The 21,267-nt window shown below is 43.3% G+C and overlaps 1 protein-coding gene across 11 annotated transcripts in view; it reads right to left on the bottom strand.

Annotated features, from left to right (window-relative positions):
- Window positions 1-21,267, bottom strand: part of STAT6 (signal transducer and activator of transcription 6) — a 760,203-nt gene that overhangs the window by 20,345 nt on the left and 718,591 nt on the right. For 6 of the 11 annotated variants that reach the window (XM_085600982.1, XM_085600983.1, XM_085600986.1 and 3 more), the window contains 3 exons: window positions 16,210-16,311; window positions 11,504-11,584; window positions 1,792-1,962 (listed from right to left, as the gene is read on the bottom strand). In XM_085600982.1, the coding sequence (XP_085457108.1) occupies window positions 1,792-1,962; window positions 11,504-11,584; window positions 16,210-16,311 (354 nt within the window). Of the gene's footprint in view, window positions 1-1,791; window positions 1,963-5,074; window positions 5,099-11,503; window positions 11,585-16,209; window positions 16,312-21,267 lie in introns of all 11 variants that reach the window. The other 5 variants (XM_085600976.1, XM_085600985.1, XM_085600978.1 and 2 more) reach the window with 1 other exon arrangement.

Below are 21,267 nucleotides of genomic sequence, written 5' to 3' on the forward strand. Positions count from 1 at the left end.
CATAACAGGATGTTATTTAGGAAGGACATAGCACATGAAGGACGATCATAAAATATTCCTATTTATATATATTTATTAATGAATTTTTCTATAGATGCAAGGCTACCAATAACCACTGTTGCAAACTGACCCCTTCTGGGTGGTCACCCAAAGTTTTTCATTGCTTTGGGATTCACCTGCTGGTATCGTTGAACTCCAAACACTGGGAAACTAATATCCAGTCCCCAGTGTATGTGCTCTGTCCCCTTTAAACTTGTCAAGATTTGCCTAAAATAAGAACGCCACATTTAACTTTCCTATCAGGCCATTGTATATGGTGCAGAAATACACCCGTGGCATGGAACGTTAAATGCCACTTGTGAACTGCAGCATCTATAGTGCATCCACTGTAGTGGCAGTGAAGACATGGCTTCAGGCCTACCCTGTTGGCCTGACAACAGCAGCTTGAACCCTACTCCATAGACCTAACAAAATCATCCCTTCTGACAAGTAGAAAAACCTGATTTTAAACATTAAATAAGTCACCTCTAACCGCACCTTACTGCTCAAAAGTAGTACATCATATTTAAGAGTAGAACGTGTGAAACATTAGAAATGACATGTTCCTCCAGTGGATAGGCCAAAAAGGACATTGGCACTGCTCAGGCTGTAGCTGGCATACAGGAAAAGCCTAAATATAAATTACACTTAATGTATAACTTGTGACCTGCACCAGCAACAGACTCCATTCAAAGCATTATTTTTTATACAAATCCAATCTAATTCTATATTGTCTGCATAAATGACATCATGCTGGGCATCCTTGGCATGAGATAGCAAGGCGAGGTGAAAACTCTCAATCTGCGGCAATTTTACATGGAGTAAACGATGAAAATGACAACTTGAAATTTGGAGATCAAATGTGCTCACTAAAAATGAAAACTAATATAAGCTTTTGTTCGTCTGGTTGAATTATGCATGTTTTCAAAAAACTGAAAAGTGAGCATTTGAGAGTAAAATCGGTGTATTTTTACAAACTAGTAAACAGATGTTTGGAGACTAACCAAGGTGTTCAGTTTCCAACATATATTTAATGTAAGAGTTGAATGATAAACTTGTAATCGTATCTTCTTGTTACTAGAGGGCCTTGGTATGTCATTACTCATGTAGAGGTGTTTAATACTGCAACAGCTTTTTGACATAACTGCTGGTTGCCCACCATGATGCACTCAAGTGGTCACTGCAGTTAATCCTGTGTGAGGTGTTGACTAATCCAGTTTTGTTGGATGTGGTCATAACAGCAAGACCAATAATATTTTTTTGTAGTTTGGCATGATTGTCACTGAACATAAGTAGTTCTTACTATACACAAGGTTGGAGACTCCTGCTTTATGGTAACATTGCTACTCCTAGGCTTTAGTCACTCTTGCATTGTCAAAATCCTCCTGTGATCCCTTAGCCCTTGGATGACAAGAAAATCTGGAAAGTCTCTTTGTTTAAGAAGGCAACTGTAGAGGGTGCACATCCCTGTGAGGAAATGGCAATCCTAATTAAGATGCTCACCCATATAGATGACACATTGGTACCGGGTGTGCAAAGCTTTAGTTAGCAACCCGATCAATAAATGATGCCAGTACCCAGAGGTTCATCATAAGATGCAGACCGTAGGTGTGAGAGTAGGAGCAATAACATCGCAATAAAGATATATGTACCTCTTCATACAGAAGAGGCCTCACACAATATAGATCCGCTTTAGTTGGTGGAAGAAAAAGCATAGTGGATGTAAGGGTTGGCGAAGTGTATTTGACTCACCTTATGGAATCCGAGAGAGGCAGATCGCTATACACCATCCCAAGACCCATCATGTGCGGCTGGAACTGTGGTGGATCCACCTGCATCAAATCCTGATATTGTGAGCAGACAGGGGATGCAGTATTGGGGTTCATGCTGTTCACGGGAGAGTAAGCCGGGGAAAGTGATCCGCTGCAGAACAAAACAGATTAATTTGAATGGTAAGGGTTGGAGTACATGATTTGAAGATCAGTTTTTTATTGTTCCTTCCTATTTGTGACTCTTTCCTTTGCTGTAGGTCTTTTCATACCCATCAGAACTGATTTACAAACCATAAACACCTGAGGGATTATACTTACATTGGCAATACTTATTAGTTCTCTGGGTTAGGAGCTAAGAGCCAGATGTACTATTTACTGCATGCATAATACTGCTCACAATTTGCAACCAGTAATTAATTTTACTCTGTCCTGTGTACAAATACACCTCCAGTGGATCCTTATACCTTCCTTATACACATACCGGCTACTAACCCAATCCCATTTGCCTACTTCTCACTGCACAACAAATCGTGACCCCACACTACACCAATTACAGCTGCTTTCTTTCCTCTTCACAAACCAATGTCAACATCACAATAACTTTCCCTCCTAAAAAAGAACCATGTAAACAGATTAGAGCAGGTAAACCCTTTAACTTTCCTCTGCACCTACCATGGCTTTACTCCCAGACAACCGACCACCTGAACATCTCACTGTTCAACCCTATGAATTACACCTCATAATTCAAGAACTCCGAATGCACAAGAAAAATAGGTTTCTAGTACTAAACACTGTCAACCAAATTTGAGGGCTGTCTGCATGGGGAATTTGGCATTCTGATAAAGGATAAACGGGGAAGCTCAGGAAACAAAGACAAGGGATCGAACACAACCACAAAATAATAACAATTGAAACTCATGACATGAAGGGATAGTCTATAACTAGCCTTCATCCTATCATAACAGGCAAGGGTCAACAACCTCGATGATAATCCCTTATCAGGATACCTCCTTCCTGGACTACATCAGTTAGAGGAGCTACCACAGTACAGCTCCTGACTCCAGCTGCATACAACCATTAGAAGAATGTAAAACCATCTGAATCACACTTGTGACGAGTACTGATCAGCTGAAGACCCAAACCACACAGCACACCACCACACAAAGACGACCCAAGTCCAGTCACAAAAATTAGGTTGAAAGGGCACGAGACTCACCCCGCTTCACTCCCTCATGGTCACTGTCATAAGCATAACCCTCCAAGCCACATATACACAGCAAAGGTCGAGAATACCCTTCCCCAAGCAGGAAACCTCAGCTACAGACCATATTCTTTTTGATATGACATTTTATTGGCAAATGTAGCACTATAGAAGTACCAGGTAACATAACATGACAGATGTTTAAGATGGCAGAGGAAGCTTTACCAACATCAATAGTTCGGCATTCCATTAAGCTGCTCGCATGCCCAGCATAGTTACATCTTTATTATTCAGGAGTTTACTATGAACTATTCATATGGCGAATGCATGATATGGGGCAAAGCCAGTTTCCGAGTAATAACTAGTTATACCTCCTGCTCATCTTGTTAATATTTGCTGAACTTCTGTACCCAGGAGGTCTTCTTTTGATGGTGTGTGTGAGTGTGTAAGTGTGTGTGCGCACACTTTGTATTGACTGGGCGAGTGCATGGCATGCAGTTAAAGCAAATATGTTATGCTTTTGCTCACTGTTAATTGTTAGGGTGAAATGCTGTTTTTTTTTTACATCCACACTTCATGAGGGTGGCAAGTGCATGGCATGCGGTTAAAGCAAATATGTAATGCTTTTACTCACTGTTAATTGTTAGGGTGAAATGCTGTTCTTTTTTACGTCAACACTGTTCATGATGACAACGAACCCTTACAATAAAGCAATACTTTATGATCCCCTTTGTAAACAGTCCACATGTTAACTTAAAACAGCAGCAGCAGTCCATAGCCACTATCGGTCAAGGTGGAGGCTGGTAAGTGAGCCAGCGAGAGCCGCTCCATACGATTCCTCACTTTCTGCTCCACACTGCATTCATGCATGGTATCACATCCCTCATCACTAGGATAAAACAAGCCAACATTCATAGTGCTGTTCCATTTGTCACCAGAAACTTGAGGTCCCAAAACCCAAGGGCACCTACAGCCCAAATGCTGATCACATAAGATGATTTATTTAAAGTTATGATGCAACCTATATAAAAGGTACTAACACCTAAGTAAAAGGTCCTCACTCTTTATTCTCAAACAACACAACTAAAGACCAGAGCTCTATGTGCTAATCGGGGATTCATGATGAGACAATAAATATCAAACATGATTTCTGTTGATTTCAATTGCTAACAATAAGACTGCTGCCTAACTCTTGCAAATTGACAGCTTCCTGTAACAGATACAACATTTCAGAGTGCAGTAACAATGTCAGGTGGTGGTCATTCAGAAAGTAAAACAAAAATAGCTCACAGTCAAAGAACAAACTGAAGAGGTATTCATCGATGATACAAGGTAAATCGACTTTATAGTCCGCAAATTGATCCAGATTCTGAGTATTTTTTTTTTTACACTGATAAACATTGCCTTTTCAACACGTTCGTATTGATTTTGTAACAGTGATGTTTTGTAGATTCTATGCTGCTCCCAGAAAGTTATTTATTATCCTCATTCTTAAAACGGATTGTTTTATGAGGGTCAGACCAGCTCTTATCTTTTTACAACTCCTCTCCAATGACACTGTTTTGTATACGCTTAAAGCTGTGACTAATCTTGGCATCGGGTCTCATGAATTTTTATCATTTAAATTAGATTACCCTGGATGTACTGTACTGTGAACTTGTATTTTGGTGCAGTTTTTATCGATGTTTGTATGACTTTTATGATTTTTAGTTGTGAAATCAAATACAGTTTAGATGATGATGATGAACTGTGAGGGAGCAAGAGATGTGTTTAGCCATTCTCCTCCTGGGCGGGTGGGAGCTGCCGCCAGGGGCCTTGTAGCTGAATTCCTGACTGAGTGGGAAGGGGGGGGGGGGGGGGGGGGTGGTATTAGGGTTTTAGATTTTGGTTGGGTATGCTTCCTCATTGCAGTCTTGCTGGGGCACAACTAGAGTTTGCCCTGTCTACTGCCCTCCTTCTAGTTTAAGCAGGAATGGGGAGTTCGTGGAGTGAGGGTAAAGCCTGAATTAATTACCGGTAATCTTCATTACTCCGATTCTCTCTAATTCATCCCAGTACTTACATTATGTGATGTCCTTCTTGCTGCCTGAGACAAAAAAGAGAAGAGAGAAGAAGATGTTCTTTTTCTGGTATCAGCTTAAGGCAGTATATACATTTCTACATATCACCTCGGATGCCCAACAGACACAGAGAAAGAAATCTGAGAAAAGGTTTAAATAAAGAGACAGGGTCCTTAGATGACTTCAGAAAAGCCCGAAAAATTTCTTTCACAATATATATAATTTCAGACACAAATAAACTTGAAGAAATAGAAATACATAAACTATTATGTCTCTTCTTTTTATACTTAAGCAGAAAGAAAGACATAACTTAAAGAATGGGACGAGGAAGAAGATAAGAAGGTAATGATAGGCAGAGAAAAGAGGGCGGTTATGTGTTTTTGACGGGTTCATAACAATGGGAGAAGGTAGGACTAAGAGTGAGGGGGTGTTTATCAATGATGATTATATAGTGTAGTGGGGATGTATTAGTCGTGAGGAAATGTGCCAAGAATGAATTTGTTAGGTGTTATGACCTGTTCTTAATAAAGCAGCTTTTTACACCCTACATTGGTGCCTGTCATGCTTGCACTGTCTCACCCGATGAACGCTTCAGCCCAAGACTGAGTGAATTGAGGCTACAGACCGCTTTCGCAGCCAGTTTATCCCTCAGCAGGATGTTAAAATTGATATGTGAATCTCCAGGCAGGGCTTTGGGAGCTTGCTAGAGGGAAGGATTGATAAACCTGTTTGTGTGCCAGTGCTTACTTCAGTCTGTGGTACTCAGGGCATCCTCGCCGTACTGAACTCCCCAAAAATGCTTCGATTACAAGTTGTATAGTGAGGAAGTGCTCAAACTACCTGGTCCAGAATCACCGATTCCAGCTGCTAACTGCAGCCTGCACCAGTACTTCATTTGTAAGAGAATAAGTACAGAGGCTGAAAGTTTCACACAGAAGCCGACAACCAGCACTATTGAATGTCGAAGTGCTGACTACCAAGGTTTTGTAGTCTTGATTCCACTTCATGCCTTTTCTTTCCCCCCATCAGATGCTCACTGTCTCTTTATCTCACTCTGTCAGGCTCTTTTTAATCCTTACTCTCATTCTTTGTCACTTTTTCCCATCTTCCTCTTCCTTACCCATTTTGTGATGTTCTCTCTCGTGTCTGGGCCAAAGTAAAATAAGGATAAATGAGTGCTGGTTCCAAAATGTACTGCAACCACCGGCCCAAATTAAGTACTGCCCTGCATCCTTCAATGACAAGATTTTGTCCCTGGAATGGGAAGCAGACCCAAAATTACGTTAACGTTTTCCTTTTGCACATGTGGAGTCCACGTTCCCGGGACAATCTTGCTCCCGGTTCCCTAATGCTTAGATGAGGTGTTGCATACAGGGTGGGGACTGGGAAGGGTTTCAGTGGACGGGTCAGGGCTGGTTTTGGGCTTACAAGGGGTACTATTCCATGCCCCCTGTGCCCTACAAGAGGGGCTGAGCAGCATTTGGTAAAATCTGACCGGTGTTCCTGCACCTGGTAAATGTGAGTGTGGGAACACTAGGCCATTTGTGATTGTTCAGAGCCTCATCTCACCGGGGACAGCACTCCACTCGACTCATGATCAGGCCAATAGAAGGAGCCCGATTTGTCCCTTTATACCATGTGCTTATTGCTGCATGGTAAAACAAGAAAGAACACTAACATTGGGCCAGGGTAAACAAAAAATAGTACACTGATCTTGGGCCAGTACAACATTTCCCTACTATTCGTATTGAACACTTAGTAAACACAACATTATGCTTTTTCACTGAACTATAGTGCAAACGATAGTACAAAACTGGACTGAACTGATGCAGTTTTTTTTTGGTGGTTTTTTTTTGGGAATAATATTTTATTACATTTTGTCAGGCACACAGATAGATTCACATTTATGTCCGCAGCACCATAGCACACCAAAATGAATAACATATGTAAGAGTACATTCACAATGCTAACACTTTTCTAAGTTCCTTCCGCCTTAACGTCAGGTCCACCAACGGGGATGTGCATAGGGACCCTCTATAGCTATTCCACGCCTTCCATTTCTTCTCCCACTTTTTGGGGCACCCTCTAATGATGAACACTTCTTTTTCAGCTATCATGCATCTGTCGAGCTCCTGTACCTACACTCGTATGGATGGTGCCTCAGCAGCCCCCCAGTGGCGTGCTATCTCTCGCTTGACCAAAGTGAAGCCCAACGTTACCATCTGCTACTCGATCTCGGTGAGGTCTGTGGCGTCCCATATATTAAGTAGACCTAACTGAGGCGTGAGGGTCAATGTTTTCCCTAGCGTGGTATGAAGCTTAGTCGCTGCCCCCTCCCACAGTGATCTGAGTGCAGGGCATTCCCAGACCATATGATAGAACGTGGCCTCCTGCTGACATCCCCTGCTACAGAGTGAATCGTCCTTGGCCCCTATTCGTGCTAGGACCACCCCTGTCATATAGGACCTATGGAGAATCCGTAGCTGGATAAGTCGGTGTCTAAGGGTAATCGCCGCCCGTCTAGGAGACATCAGTGCTTCCCTCCAGTCCTCTTCCTCAAGGGGTCCTATGTCCTGTTGCCACTTCTCTCGGAGCCTCTCGAATGTATCAGGGAGGTTATTGCAAAGCTTTTTGTACGTCAGGGAGATGGCCTTCGAGTGCAGTTGGCCATCTAAGAGTCTGTCTTCGTGGGGCGAAACGTCTGGAATATTCTGCAAGTCCGTAAACGCCGTCCGGAGGGCATGGCGGACCTGAAGGTAGTGAAATAGCTCACTTTGTGCCATATGGTAGGTTCCCTGAAGTTCCTCAAAACTAAGGATGGCACCGTTTCGTATCATGTCACCGACCCTTGAGATGCCAATCATGTCCCATTTATCGAACCCTGGCTGGAAACAAAGGGTACCGAGTTCCTGGGCTTGCCATAATGGTGCCGCCTTAGTGAGGATATTCGCCCATCCCAGTTGAGAGTTCGCTCGGCGCCAAATGCTGACTGTATGGGCCATTGGGCCCATAAATGTCTGTTTTCTCCCTTTGGAGTAGAGCGCTCTCAGATATCCCGCACGTCCCGTTTGGTAGTTATCTAATGTGAACGCCGGGTCGTGGGGAGGTCGGTATATCCAATGATTCACCACTACCAGCTGCAAGGCCCAGTAATATAATTTCAGGTCCGGCAGGGCTATCCCGCCGTCGTACCACCCTTTGGTAAGCTTCCTCATCGATATCCTGGGGGCTCCACCGTTCCATAATAACGTACAGATCTCTCCCTCTACTGCCGTGAAATAGGCATCTGGAACTTTATTGGGGCAGTTTTGAAGGATGTATAGGAAACGCGGGAGAGCAAGCATTTTGAAGAGGGCAGCACGGCCCGCCAGGGAGAGCGGCAGGGACCGCCAATGCTCGACAAAGCCGGGCTCGCCGTAGCGTATATTCCCAGGTATCGAAAACCATCTTCTGCCACCTTCAACTGACAATCAGCCTGGAGGGGAGGGACCCTCCCATGGAGCATATACAATATGGATTTGGTCCAATTGATGGCGTACCCGGAGTACTTCCCAAAATTGGTAAATATGTCTAATACCACCCGGATGGACTGATAGGGGGAGGCAAGATAGAGCAGGATATCATCCGCATGAGTGATATTTTATCTACCAGGTCTGGCACCCATCGCAACCCTCTTACCATGATGTCACGCTAAATCCAGGTCGCCAGTGGCTCGAGCATGAGAGAGAAGATTAGCGGCGAGAGCGGGCAGCCCTGCCGGGTTCCTCTCCGGAGCCGGAAGGCCCTGGATGTATGATTGTTAACCCGTATTTGACCCTATATATCTTCATAGAGTAATCAAACCCACTTTAAAACTTAGGACCGAACCCAAATCTCACTAGTAGCTCAAATAGATAAGGCCATTCTATGGAGTCGAAAGCCTTGGAGGCATCTAGCGACAGGATCACCGCATCCTCCTCCAAGAAGCTTTGGCGGGCTAGAACGTTCTGAAGTCGACGAATATTTAGTGCCGTATTTCTCCCTGGCATGAAGCCAGATTGGTCCGGGTGTACTAGAGAAGAAATGACTGCAACCAACCTGGTGGCCAGTACCTTCGCCAGAATTTTGGCTTCTACGCTGATCAGGGAAATAGGTCTATAGGACTCGCATTCATCCCCGGGCTTTCCGGGTTTGCGAATCACTACTATAGTTGCCAAACGTTGGTCAGGCGGGAGTCTGCCCGCTGCACAGCTTTCGTTATACATGGCCCGGAGATGCGGGGCTATCTGGGAGCTCGTCACCTTAAGGAACTCAATAGGGGTGCCGTTAGGTCCGGTCGCCTTGCCTGAGCGAATATGGGCTATGGCTTTCTGGATTTCCTCATCTGAGAGGTCACTATCTAGGGATTGTCTATCGGCTTCGGAAAGGATGGGCAGAACGCTATCCGCAAGGAGCTGACGGGAGTCTTCTGCAGTGTATGTGGTGGATGGGGAGTAGACTTCCTCGAAGTAGTCCCCAAACGCTTCTGCTATGTCTTTGGGGTGTGTAATCGTCTCTCCATTTGGCAGAGCTAGTCTCTGGACCCATCTGTCCCCGTGATCCCTCTTCTCTAACCATGCTTGCATCCTGCCCGTCTTGTCTCCCATTTCATATAATCTATGCTGCATATTTAGATGTTTAGTCACCATATGCTCCCTCGCCTTAAGTTTGTACTCCTCCCGCTTGAGTGCGAGGCGATGTGGAGTATCATCTGCGGGGTTAGTGGCATGTTCAGCTTCCAGTTTTGAAAGCTCATCTTCCAACTGGAGAAGCGTTCCGCGTTTGTGACGCAGATAGCCGGTCTTCAATGCTAAGGCCCGCCCATTCAGCACTACCTTAAATGCCTCCCAGTGGTGCTATTACAGAGGTCTTCCTTGATATCTGGTATCTTTAACAACCACGGGTCGATCACGATCATAGTTCGGGGCTGTCGTTCCCAATGTGTATACTCGACCCACACCGGGGAGTGGGCAGAGATACCTCTCGGGAGGACCCGAGGTTGCGAAAAACCTCCTGTAGTGGTCGCGTACGTCAGGAAGTAGTCAATGCGGGATGAACTCTTATGTGCGTTTGAATAGTAAGTGAACCGCGGCACTGTCAGGGGCGTCTCGCGTCCAACATCTACGAGGCCCATCGCCGTCATGAAGTCGCGCATGAGCCTATTCGGTGTAACCCCTGGCCTCTGCGGATGCCTGTCGGTAGTATCGCCAATAGTGAGGTTATAGTCGCCGCCCAGAATCAAGGTACCTGCGGGGAGGTCCATTAATATCTTGCCCAGATCTGCTAAAGCAACTTTACCCAATGCAGGTGGTAGGTACACTGACACAATATTTAATGCTTTCCCTTCCCATTGGGCCTCTAAAACAGCAAATCTACCCTGAGGGTCAGACCATATTCGATGCGTAATCAGACCTAAGTTTTTCTTGACTAGTATAGCTGTCCCTCGGGACCCTGTGGTATAGTCCGCATGCACCGGAAGTTTATAGCCCCAGCGCGTGAGAGCCTTGCTTTTGTTCCCTACTAGATGTGACTCTTGTAGGAGCACTACGTCTGGAGATTGGCGTTTGAGATACTGTTGTGCCACTCCTCGCTTTATTTTATCCCCCATCCCATTGACGTTCCAGGTAAGGACGGAAAGTGTCACATCTCTATCATCCCCAGTCATCGCAAAGGTAGTATATCCACGTGTGACAATTTAACAATAGTGTGCATAATCTAGAAGATATCTGGTGTCTCAGTGCTGGTATAGCTCTGCGTGTAGTCCCTTCTATTTCCGGATGGTCATGGCTGTCTATGATCATAAACTTTCCGCTTAACCAAGTAAGAAAACTCCCCATTCTCAAACCCCCTCCCGGTTCCCGCCCAACCCTAACCTCCCCCCTCCCTGCCCCCCTGCCCGTGGATTTAAAACTACCCACTCCCCAACACGGCAGAGTGTGTCCCCCCCCCCCCAAGACTGCGAAAAATGTTCGCGGGGTCAGCAGCTCCAGCCCCGCATAAACATATCACAATGTTCATGGTTTGCCATCCATTAAGGTTATCCATTCAGTCTCTAGTTTGTCATCCCGTCTTAGGGCCTCGCCCCCCCCCCACCCCCAGCATCGATATCTCCCAACTGCGTCCTGGGGCAGGTGCAGTTTAAACTTTCATCTTCCACAATCTCAGCCAGCGGGCGCAGCCGAATGCCTCCGCCTTCATGTCTCGTCTGGAGAAGTTAGTGTGGGCTCTCCGATTGACCTCCAACCTCAGGGGCACCGGAACTGGTGCATTGTTAAATGATCTGGTCATTGAACTACCCAGACAGTATATACAGTGGCAGAAGTACAGTTTCCGCTTCCAGACCTCCAGCATTCACATCACACTTTTGTCTGAGAGTGCAAACCTTTCCTGATCTCCAAGGATACATTTCTCACCTTATCATGGTGTCGCAGGTTCCTGGTAAGTGACTGGGAGACGTCACGTGGGCCACCGGCACTTGGATGTCAGAGTAAGACCTGAAAAAACACCAGAACTCTTAAAGTGATCATCTCCATGACCCAAAAACACGTTCGCGCAAACTGTTTGGATTACAAAGAACTGGCCTACAGTGTGAACCATGCACTTATCTTGTTGCCATATTTTTCTTTACATACCAAGAACCCATCTCTAAGCTGCGGTCAAAGCTTGGCATCCCTTGGACCACTTCTGTAGAGACTTTGGTTATTAGGCTGAAGCATAACACTTCTGTTCCCTTTTACCTATTGCATGACTGTTCAACTTGGCTCCTCCTTCACTCCAACCAGTGTTACAACCAGATCAAAGGCTTTAGAATAATCCAGGAATTAAACTTAAAAACACGTAGACCTTTTAGCTTGTATTTATTTATCCAATGTAATTCTAAGTACTGTTAAATTATCTAGACAAGATTGTTTCAAACGAATTCCTGCCTGGTCTAGCGGTAAGATAATACTTTCTGTGACCAATATCTGAAAGTATTCTGCAATAGAGTTTATCACCCAGGAGGGCTACCTGACAATAATTTTTTTAATCCACTTTTGGTCTCTTTTGTTTGACAATAAAAAAAAATACTTTCTCTCTGGGATCGTAGCATTAGATATATAGCATTCCATAAAATATGGGGACTAAAAAGGTATTCCAGCTTTAAGTATTCTTTTTCAAGATCAAGATGGGGTCTCTTTTGAAAATTTGTGATATTTATAAGGGTCGTGATTTTCTTCAGCCTGGATGTTTCACCATCTGTATTGAGCTCTACGGGACTACTTTCTAATCAGGAGTGTTAGGTGCATGTAGCCCTTTTATGTAATCACACCAAACCTCCTCAGGTAATGCTATATTTGAGCACGAAATCTTGGTAATTAATTTGCCGAGATTTAATTACTAATACATGCAAGAACATTTTTGCTTGAATACTTTGTGCAAGGTACTACAGAAATTATTTTCCAAAGACTCACAGATCACCCTACAGTACCTCCTGAGTGCTTCTCTCAATAAATGTATATCATGTTTCAGAATAAATGTGGGTTCAGCATACTGACATCTTAGGAGCTTACAGAAGCTAATTGTCAGCTCTTCGTCGCTTTTGATGGTTTTGATTTCCTTCAATTATCTTCTAATTAGTGCTCCACTGGACGTGAATGCTAACATCTTCATAACATAAAATGGGGCTTTATGGAGCATAAGTCTCGAGAGACAATGCAGAATAACTGGCTCAAGATGGGAATGAGAACTTCCCTCAAGAACTGGGCATCATTTTGTTACTCTGGGTATCGTATTCAGAATGGATACATTACTCCAGAAGTTGCTCCTCAGAGCAATACACACTGGAATCACCAAGAATTAGTAGACTTTCTTAAATAGCCCATAACTTGCCAGCAAAGGGTCTTAACCGGATTCATGAACTTAGATTGATTTAAGCCACTACTCTGCATCTTAGAAAAAAATGCATGCTAATTATGAAAATAAAATCTCCTCTCTAAAAAGATTCCTTCTTCCACATTTACAAAGATTTACTCAAAATGAAAAACTTGGGAAAAATGGGTTTAATTACAGCACATGGAGAAAAAATGAATGCCCCTTTACATTTTAATTTTAAAGTCATCGTCGCTTACTTTGTCTCACACGACTCAGTTTCAAAGCAACCATTGTACCACAGTTTTTGCAGCTGGCATAGGACCAAAAGCACAAGCGTTTGTTTTTATTTGCCATTTTTATTGAAAGCGGCATTATTTCACCATGTTTTAAATATTTATTTGCTGTTTCTTTTATATGTTTATCTGCATAAAGGTTTAACTGTCTAGAAGATCTCATAATAACAATTCTATAAAAAAGTACATATAAAAGATTAGAGAGAGTGTATGTAGGCTCTGGATAGTTATTATGTTGGACAGAAAAAGTGGCATGATATGTCTACTTTGCAGACACAACAATATTTAAGTTGTTAAATTTTGTTTTTTTGTTTTGGAGGTGCATGCTGGTTGGTTGTCTTAGCCTGTCATAAAGAAAATGATAGTCACTAATCACTCTTGCTGGTTCATTTTTGGTAACTTTTTGGTCTTGTTAACATGTTTTTGGATTTACATCTTTTCTGTTTACATTGTATGGAGATGTATAAACATAGACTTTCTTAAATATTCCAACAAAAATACGGTCCCTTTGTCAAAAGTATTTCCTATACAATATTTTGTAGTACATGCCTTTTAGGTTCACACTTTGTAACGCAAACTTCATCCTCTTACACCTTTTCGTAGCATTATCTCTGTTAATGCCGTATGTTAAGCAAAGTGTCCCTAATCCCTGCTTCATATTGTTGTTGCCAAAGCGATTGTTTCATTATTGGACTGCTAAGGGAGCTAGACTGCTGCTTGGCACCGAGGAATGTGTTTACTTTTGTACGGTGCACCAGGCCTTCTAGATTTTTTTGGGGGGCGCTGAGTGATTTCATGCCTTTGAATACCACTTCCTTGCACAGAAAATTGTTCATTTCAAGTTTTAAGGCAGTCCCTTAAAACTGCGGTCTTCCAATTAGGGGCAGATTTTAATCCCTTTTCTGGCACAATTTAAGCTCATTGTTTTAATATCTGATGCATCCTCCAAAGGTCAGCAGGTAGTAGTGGATTATTTGAACAGTGGCATTCAGCTTAGGTTGCACGCTTTATGCAGTTACTCAGGGCCACTGTGTGTGGTCGTGGGTGTCATTTTGATTAATGCCATGAAATGTCGCTTTGCTAGAGGTGCCCAGCTCCTCTTATGCTGTCTTGTCTCTCCCACAACATTTGCTAGACCTCGGTGACAGCTGTGGAATTCCTCAACGAAGTTGCTGCAACCAATCTAGCCATGCCATCTGAATGTAACATCTGTCTACTCTAACATGACTGCTGCAGGATTCGCAGCAGGGCAGCACATGCAAAAATGAAGTCTGACATGTCACCAACTATTACAAAGAGAGAATACCAGCTATGTATGTGTATGGTGGTTTCACTTTCACAGACTTTAAAAACGAAAATTAAAGATGAACAACATTTTAAAAATCTATTTTCTTTAATCTTCAGTAATGTTTTTAGACATGGAAACAAAAAAATATTCTATTAGAGAGGAATGAACATTTTAAAATGAAAAATGTTTTTTCAGAGATCCACTCTGGTGGAAAATGATTATTCCAAGGCTATGAATATAGGAAGGACAGCCTTGCTTAACAACTATTGACAAAGGTACGCTTTTTTCTAGGCTGTGTCTGTCTGTCATTACCTGGCCTCTGGGTGCCACTGTTCTACCAGTATCAGCCAAATCATTCTTTCACCCAATTCAAAACTGTGGCTTTCAATATTACTAAGTTGTGCATCTATTGGGTATTTTCCTTTCCAAACTCTGTCAAAGACCCAACCCAACACCATATTCTGAGTGGCCAAAATGTGCCATGTTTACACCAGAAGCTGCTCGCTTACTCCTGGACATCAAACACTGCCACAAGATATCACTGTTGCACCAATATATATTTTGCTCTCTTCCAAACCTATGACAATGCCTTTGTCCTGACATTAGCTGTTGCTCACGTATCCATGCTAATCTTCTCCATCCTCCTATCTGCCACTCCCAGTGCTACAACCTGACCAAAACATGTCTCTTCAGCACCAAGGAATGGCTTTAACTCCCCACTAGCGATATGTAATTTTTGGCTAATGAGAGATGCATTTCCAAATTAACCTACCCTCTCTTTACTTCAAGGATACCAGACAGTGCAAGCTGCATAGCTGCAAAATTCCTATTGTGAGCTTACCAAGAACATACAGGGACTTAGATCCCCTCCGCTGCCTACCACTGGTTGGCTTCATTGTCACTCTCATTTGCTTGCTTCTTATTCAACAGATTTCTATGTTACTGCTTGTCCATCTTGGGTTTATCCCTTCCCTGGAGCACTGCCTCTTTACCATCTCTCTGACTAACTGGCTTCTATCCTTCCACTGCTCACTTTTAAGGAAATCCTTTTTTGCATAAGCACTCCATGAGAGTGCATGTGTTTTTCAGCTCTCTCCATCATGTGCTTCTGCATGGTCAAATACCCGCCCACTCTCCATGTTGCTTTCTCCCTAGTGTTGCAAGCTCTCTCTTGTGTGATTCTCCCCTGCCAAACTCCCTTCCCGTGCTTAATGTTGCATTCTCGCTTGAGTGCTTCTCATCCTGCCCCGTGTGGCTCCACCTTGTCTGATGCTTTTTCCCTCTCCCATCCATTCTGCATTGCCTCCCTTCCTCACCCAGTTCTCCCGTGCCCCAATGGCCATCGTCTTGTTTTTAAATACCTTTTTACTTACCAATCCATCATGGATTGGTAAATAATAAATATGGTGCCCACATTAATTTGTAGATGAACATGCTAATGATGCAAGCACACCAATATAAAATTACACAGCTTTGTAAATATTTCTTTTAATTGTTTGCCTTTTGTTTCTATTGGCCATGCTACACAGCATCTTGCCGATGGTGTACAACATATCCAAAAGGCATTGGCAAAACCAATATTTCCCAAAGGTGAGATCAGTTGGCTTTGCCAATGCTTAGTTTATACACGTAAGCAGCATCCTTTTATTGTTTTTTGCGCAAGACCCCTCGGCCGATAGGTACTCACCCTGGGAAAGGTAAGTGCAAATTTCCTTGCTGCACTTGTGATCCCATCACAATGTTGGGGCTCTGGTTACAAATCAGTGTTGAAGGGTATACGGAAGGGGAGCTGTAGAGAAAAAAAAATTGCCTTATAGAAAGATGATCACCAACATTTCATTCTTAAAACCCCTGGAAAATATGATTAATGTTTTACTCCATGTTTACACAGAACAAGAAACTGAGGGGCAAACACTTCTAAAAGTTTTGATTTGGTTGCATATCCATAAAATCGAGTATTGTTGCAGGGATTCTGCACATATACAGAATTATGCGCAAGAAACCAGGACCTCGTGTATAGTGGTGTACCAACAGCCCACCTTAGTACCCGGAACCCCAATCTGACTAGCTATAGTGTCTCATTTGTTCTTCGTACTACAGCGAAGCTACCAATGATTAGACATCCTAGAACATGTAACTCAGACTCTCAGTAATCTCATGAGCAAGAACACTCTTTCGCCAACTCACTCATACTTGTCCACAACGTGAGCAATCAGAGACACAGTATAGTTTAAAATGTTTATTTTAACTAAGTGCTCTAAAATGCAGTACACAAGCCAATACTAGCAGCAATATGCATAAACTCAATATAGTGAGCATTGTTACAATTCCATAAAATATGACCGGGGATATCATTTTATAAAGCTAGTGGAAAAAAGGCCTAATGTGCCTTGCCACACTCCCCGTGCTAGGAACTAGTTTATAATAATTATAGAAGACCTCTGGGCTTTGTCAGGGGACCCCATACCTCCAGGTTTAGATGCAAAGATTTACATCTCCGGACAAACACAGCTCTTCTCTTCAGAAAGATTTTCTCAAAGTGCCTAACATGCCTGCAATGCCATATTAAAGTACTCGATTTTCAGTAGTACAGCTGTGGTAGTATTATGTCTAACATGCGTGGGACTGACCAAAGCAGATTAACAGAGCACATTGTTTTTTGACCTTGAACACGCTGTGCAGACGAAGACCACAGAGTTTAGCAAGAAACGTGAAAGGCAGACGGTTCCCATGTGAGCGGGCATAAGCAGAGGAATTGTGAAAACAAAGTCATGTAGAAACATGTGCAAAAGCGGCAACATGACTGCCAAGCATATACTAACTTATGCTAACTTAGCAATGTACGCAGTGAATCCCATATCCTCACTACAGTATATGTCTTAGTTAACAAAGACTAAATGCAGTATTTAATAAGGCAACACAGAGGGTCTGATTTAGAGTTTGGCAGACAGGGTAGTCCCTCACAAATGTGACGGGGTACCTTGTGCATCCGACCCTTGATACGCCAACTCTATTCTGAGTAGAACAAACTGTTGGTTTTCTGACCGCACTGCCCCCTCTGGCTCCTCCATCGAAAAACTTACTGAAAATACCCAACGGAGTAGGGGGCATTGGAGGAAAGACATCAGACCAGCCACCCTATTTATGGTGGAACGTCTGATTTATTTTTTCTGTCTGTGAATAAAAAGTGGATTTGTTCTTTTTATTTTTGAGCTAAATAAGTGAATACATTATTTCAACTGTTTAACCCAAAGAAATCAGTAAAATGGTACCTTGCTAGATTGTTGACCTACAAAATCCCTTCAGCAGATTAAAAAAGTCTGAAATTTCAGACAGTTTCCGAAGTTCCCCAAAAACCATTACTATGAGACAAGATGCAAAGTTCTGTAATTTTACATGCCCGTTGCACCCCCCATCTGCCCCTCCCACCGTTGCCAGTTATAAAGGAATGGCATTTATATTTTAAAAAATATGTGCCTGCACCAGAGTGATATTCTGTTTCCATGTAGTTCGAGTCTTGCCTGCCTGCCGGAGCACACTCACTTGAATTTATCATTGGAGTTAGGCAAGATTGGAAGAGCGCTCACAGGTTTACATCAGGGTAAATGGACAACACAGAAATATGTTCATTAACTGCATCCTTGCCACTGCGGTTATTCTTGTGCTTCTTAAGTTTTTTTTCTTATTTTTTTTCTTGGTATTTGTTAAGCGCATATATCATCCGTAGGTCTCATAGCGCCCGCAGATACTCAGAGGAACCAAGGGAGGTGACTAGGCAGCGCTAGAAAAGCCAGGTCTTAAGGATTTTGCGGAACCTTTTATGATCAGTGTCCAGTCGGAGATATGGGGGCAGTGTGTTCCATGTTTCAAGGGCAATTTTGGAGAAGGATCTGTCCCCATTTCTTACTGGACGGACTTTTGGTACAATTAGAAGTTGTTTACTGGTAGAGCGGAGGGTTCTGACTGGTTGGTATTTTATCAGTTTATTAGCTAGATATTTTGGCCCTTTGCCATTAAGGGTTTTATAGACTAAACAAACAGCATAGTTTGAATGTGATCCTTTTTTTGATGGGGAGCCAGTGAAGGGTCTTCAAACTGGGCGCGGAGGGGGTGCGGGGAGGGAGGTTCAGGACCAGCCTGGCTGCAGTGTTCTGTAAAACCTGCAGTTTTGTCAGACACTTTTCATTTATGGAGGCAAGTAGTGCATTTCCGTAATCCAGACGGCTAATGATTAGTCCCTGTACTAGGGGCATGCGCGAGGATAAATGAATCCATTTAAAATTTTTCCTGAGATTACGCATAAGCCTGTAGCTGGTGCGTACTACATTGTTGATGTGGTCCGCCATAGAGAGTTTATTATCTATAGTTATACCTAGGTTTCGGGTAGCAGTTTTTGGCGGTGGGCAGGGTCCCAAGGCAGGCGGTCACCAGTCATCTGTCCATAGTTTTTGTGCATCTCCGAAAAGGATGATTTCAGTTTTGCTGGCATTAAGTAATAGGTGGTTGTTTGTCATCCAATCGTTTATGGCCGTCATGGACAGTTTGAACTTGAGTTTAGTGTCGGTGGGATCTGGTCCAAGGGTTATCAGCAACTGCGTGTCATCAGCGTAGGACACTGTTGCAAACCTGTGTGCTTTGATTATTTTTGCCAATGGGGACACATATAGATTGAAGAGTGTGGGGCTTAGTATGGATCCCTGGGGGACTCCCTTGTCAATTTTCTGGCTTTTAGATGAAAGTTTTCCTATTTGGACCTTGGAGGACCTATCTGTCAGGTAGCTCTTGATCCAGTTTAAGGCTGGGCCCTCGTCACCAAACTCTGCTAGGTGCTCCAGGAGGATGCCATGTGAGATGGTGTCGAAGGCAGCCGAAAGGTCGAGTAAGATCAGGATGGCGGATTGTCTTGCGTCAAGAGAGAGCCGAATGTTGTCAACTATCTTAAGTAGGGCTGTTTCAGTGCTATGAAAGGCCCGAAACCCAGATTGGGATGGGTCCAATAGGTTATTCACCTCATAGCTCGCTTTCCTCAACACCAACGTCATTACCATAGAACAAACAGCGTAGGCTTGTCCCTGTCAATGCCACAAATTAAGCTAGACGTTTGTAGTAGTCCATTAACTGTAACCATCCCACCTCTTCCTGGGCAATATTCATTATTCACTACTGAAAATGTACACTGAAACACGTAACCTGGTTTTTGACAGTCAACAACTTCCATGTATAACTGACTGGTTGGCCGTCACATCCAGATCTACACATAGGGCTTTAAAGTGGTTATTCTCTTCCATCGGATCTTGTTCATAACACAAAAGTTGTTTGGTGTTCAATGCGGCCTGAACAGGATCCCACAGTTCTTTAAAAATATTATACTGTGAGATCCAAAACTGAAAATGTTCTTTGCTTTCTTTAATAAACAGATATGCTGACAAAGGTGCAATGTGGAACATTTTCATGCAAGTATGGTAATCTGTAACCCTGGCAAAGATGTGCTCTTCATGCTGCTACTCGATGCTGTTTGGAGCACCTTGATGGGATATGAGTCGCTTGGCCAACATAGACGGGAAAGAATTGCTAGACAGCTATATATATATAACGATAATGATCACTAAGAAGATATAGGACTACAGGTAAGAAAAACGCTACTTGCCCGTAACAATCAGTTTGCACCTGAAGTGCCCTAGAGTCACATACTTTGCACAATCAGCCATCTAGTGTTGGTACAACACAAGATGGCAAGACTGTGTTAAGCCTGTTAATCTACAGCAGCACCTGCTGCAAACATGTTTTCTTCAGTGTCTTGGGGTCTTGCCATAACTCATAAAGTTTTACACAAAAAAACTTTGGGTAACAAAAACCTGCAGAGAGAGATTGAATGCATTGGTTTGAAAGGTGTCCCATACGTTGAGTGAGTTCTACATTTAAGTCTAAAGCGTTTGAAGGGACTCCTCTAAGATGCATTATGAATTTCACACCTCCCAAATATGCATTCATAACCGGAAGTCTGAGAAAAGACAGGGATTCTCTATTGTGCAACTAAGGTGTTACTGCGGCTAAATGACCTTGGATGAAAGAGTGAGCTAAACCGGCTTCTGCACGTGCAAATGGCACCGGATAATACTCAACACTGAAGCCTGTGGTGGATCACTGTAATGTTTACCTTTCTGTTACTAAAATTATCCCTCCTTTTGTTACTCTGTGTGACCTGATGTCAATCCATCCCTTTTATTACAAAAAGGCTATTGACATTCACCAGAATCGGTCCCCATGCACCAGCCAGGACAAACCATCCTTGACTGGGATGGTGAACCTTCCACCCCTGGCTGTGATGTACTTTCAGTTCCCTTTTCTCGCCAAATGGGTATAACCTGTAGACAGTGGTCAGTCAGGACCCCCTCTTCGATCTATGCCTCCTGAAATCCTATACAGTACTGCAGGAGAGGGCGGGGAGGGGGGTCTCTACCACATTTCTATTTAAAGGTCATTTCTCTTTTTGTTCTGTGGTTGTTCCTCTCGAAATTCCAACTGATCAGAGATAATTCCCAGGATGGTTTGAAAGGCTTATTCATTTTAATATATTGCTGCTTTGTACTTTATATGCTGAGCACTTACTCTGGACTCCGACTCTGCAGGTTATTCGTCTAGCTCTGAAGCTGCTACTAGGAGCATGTGCAGTGGCAGCTGCTCCAGGGCAGTACTGATGGGGAGCTGTAAAGAAAAAAAGAAAAGAAAGTTTCACCTACCTGGC

This window comes from Triturus cristatus, chromosome 4_2 (assembly GCF_964204655.1).
Source record: "Triturus cristatus chromosome 4_2, aTriCri1.1, whole genome shotgun sequence".
NCBI classification, from domain to species: domain Eukaryota; kingdom Metazoa; phylum Chordata; class Amphibia; order Caudata; family Salamandridae; genus Triturus; species Triturus cristatus.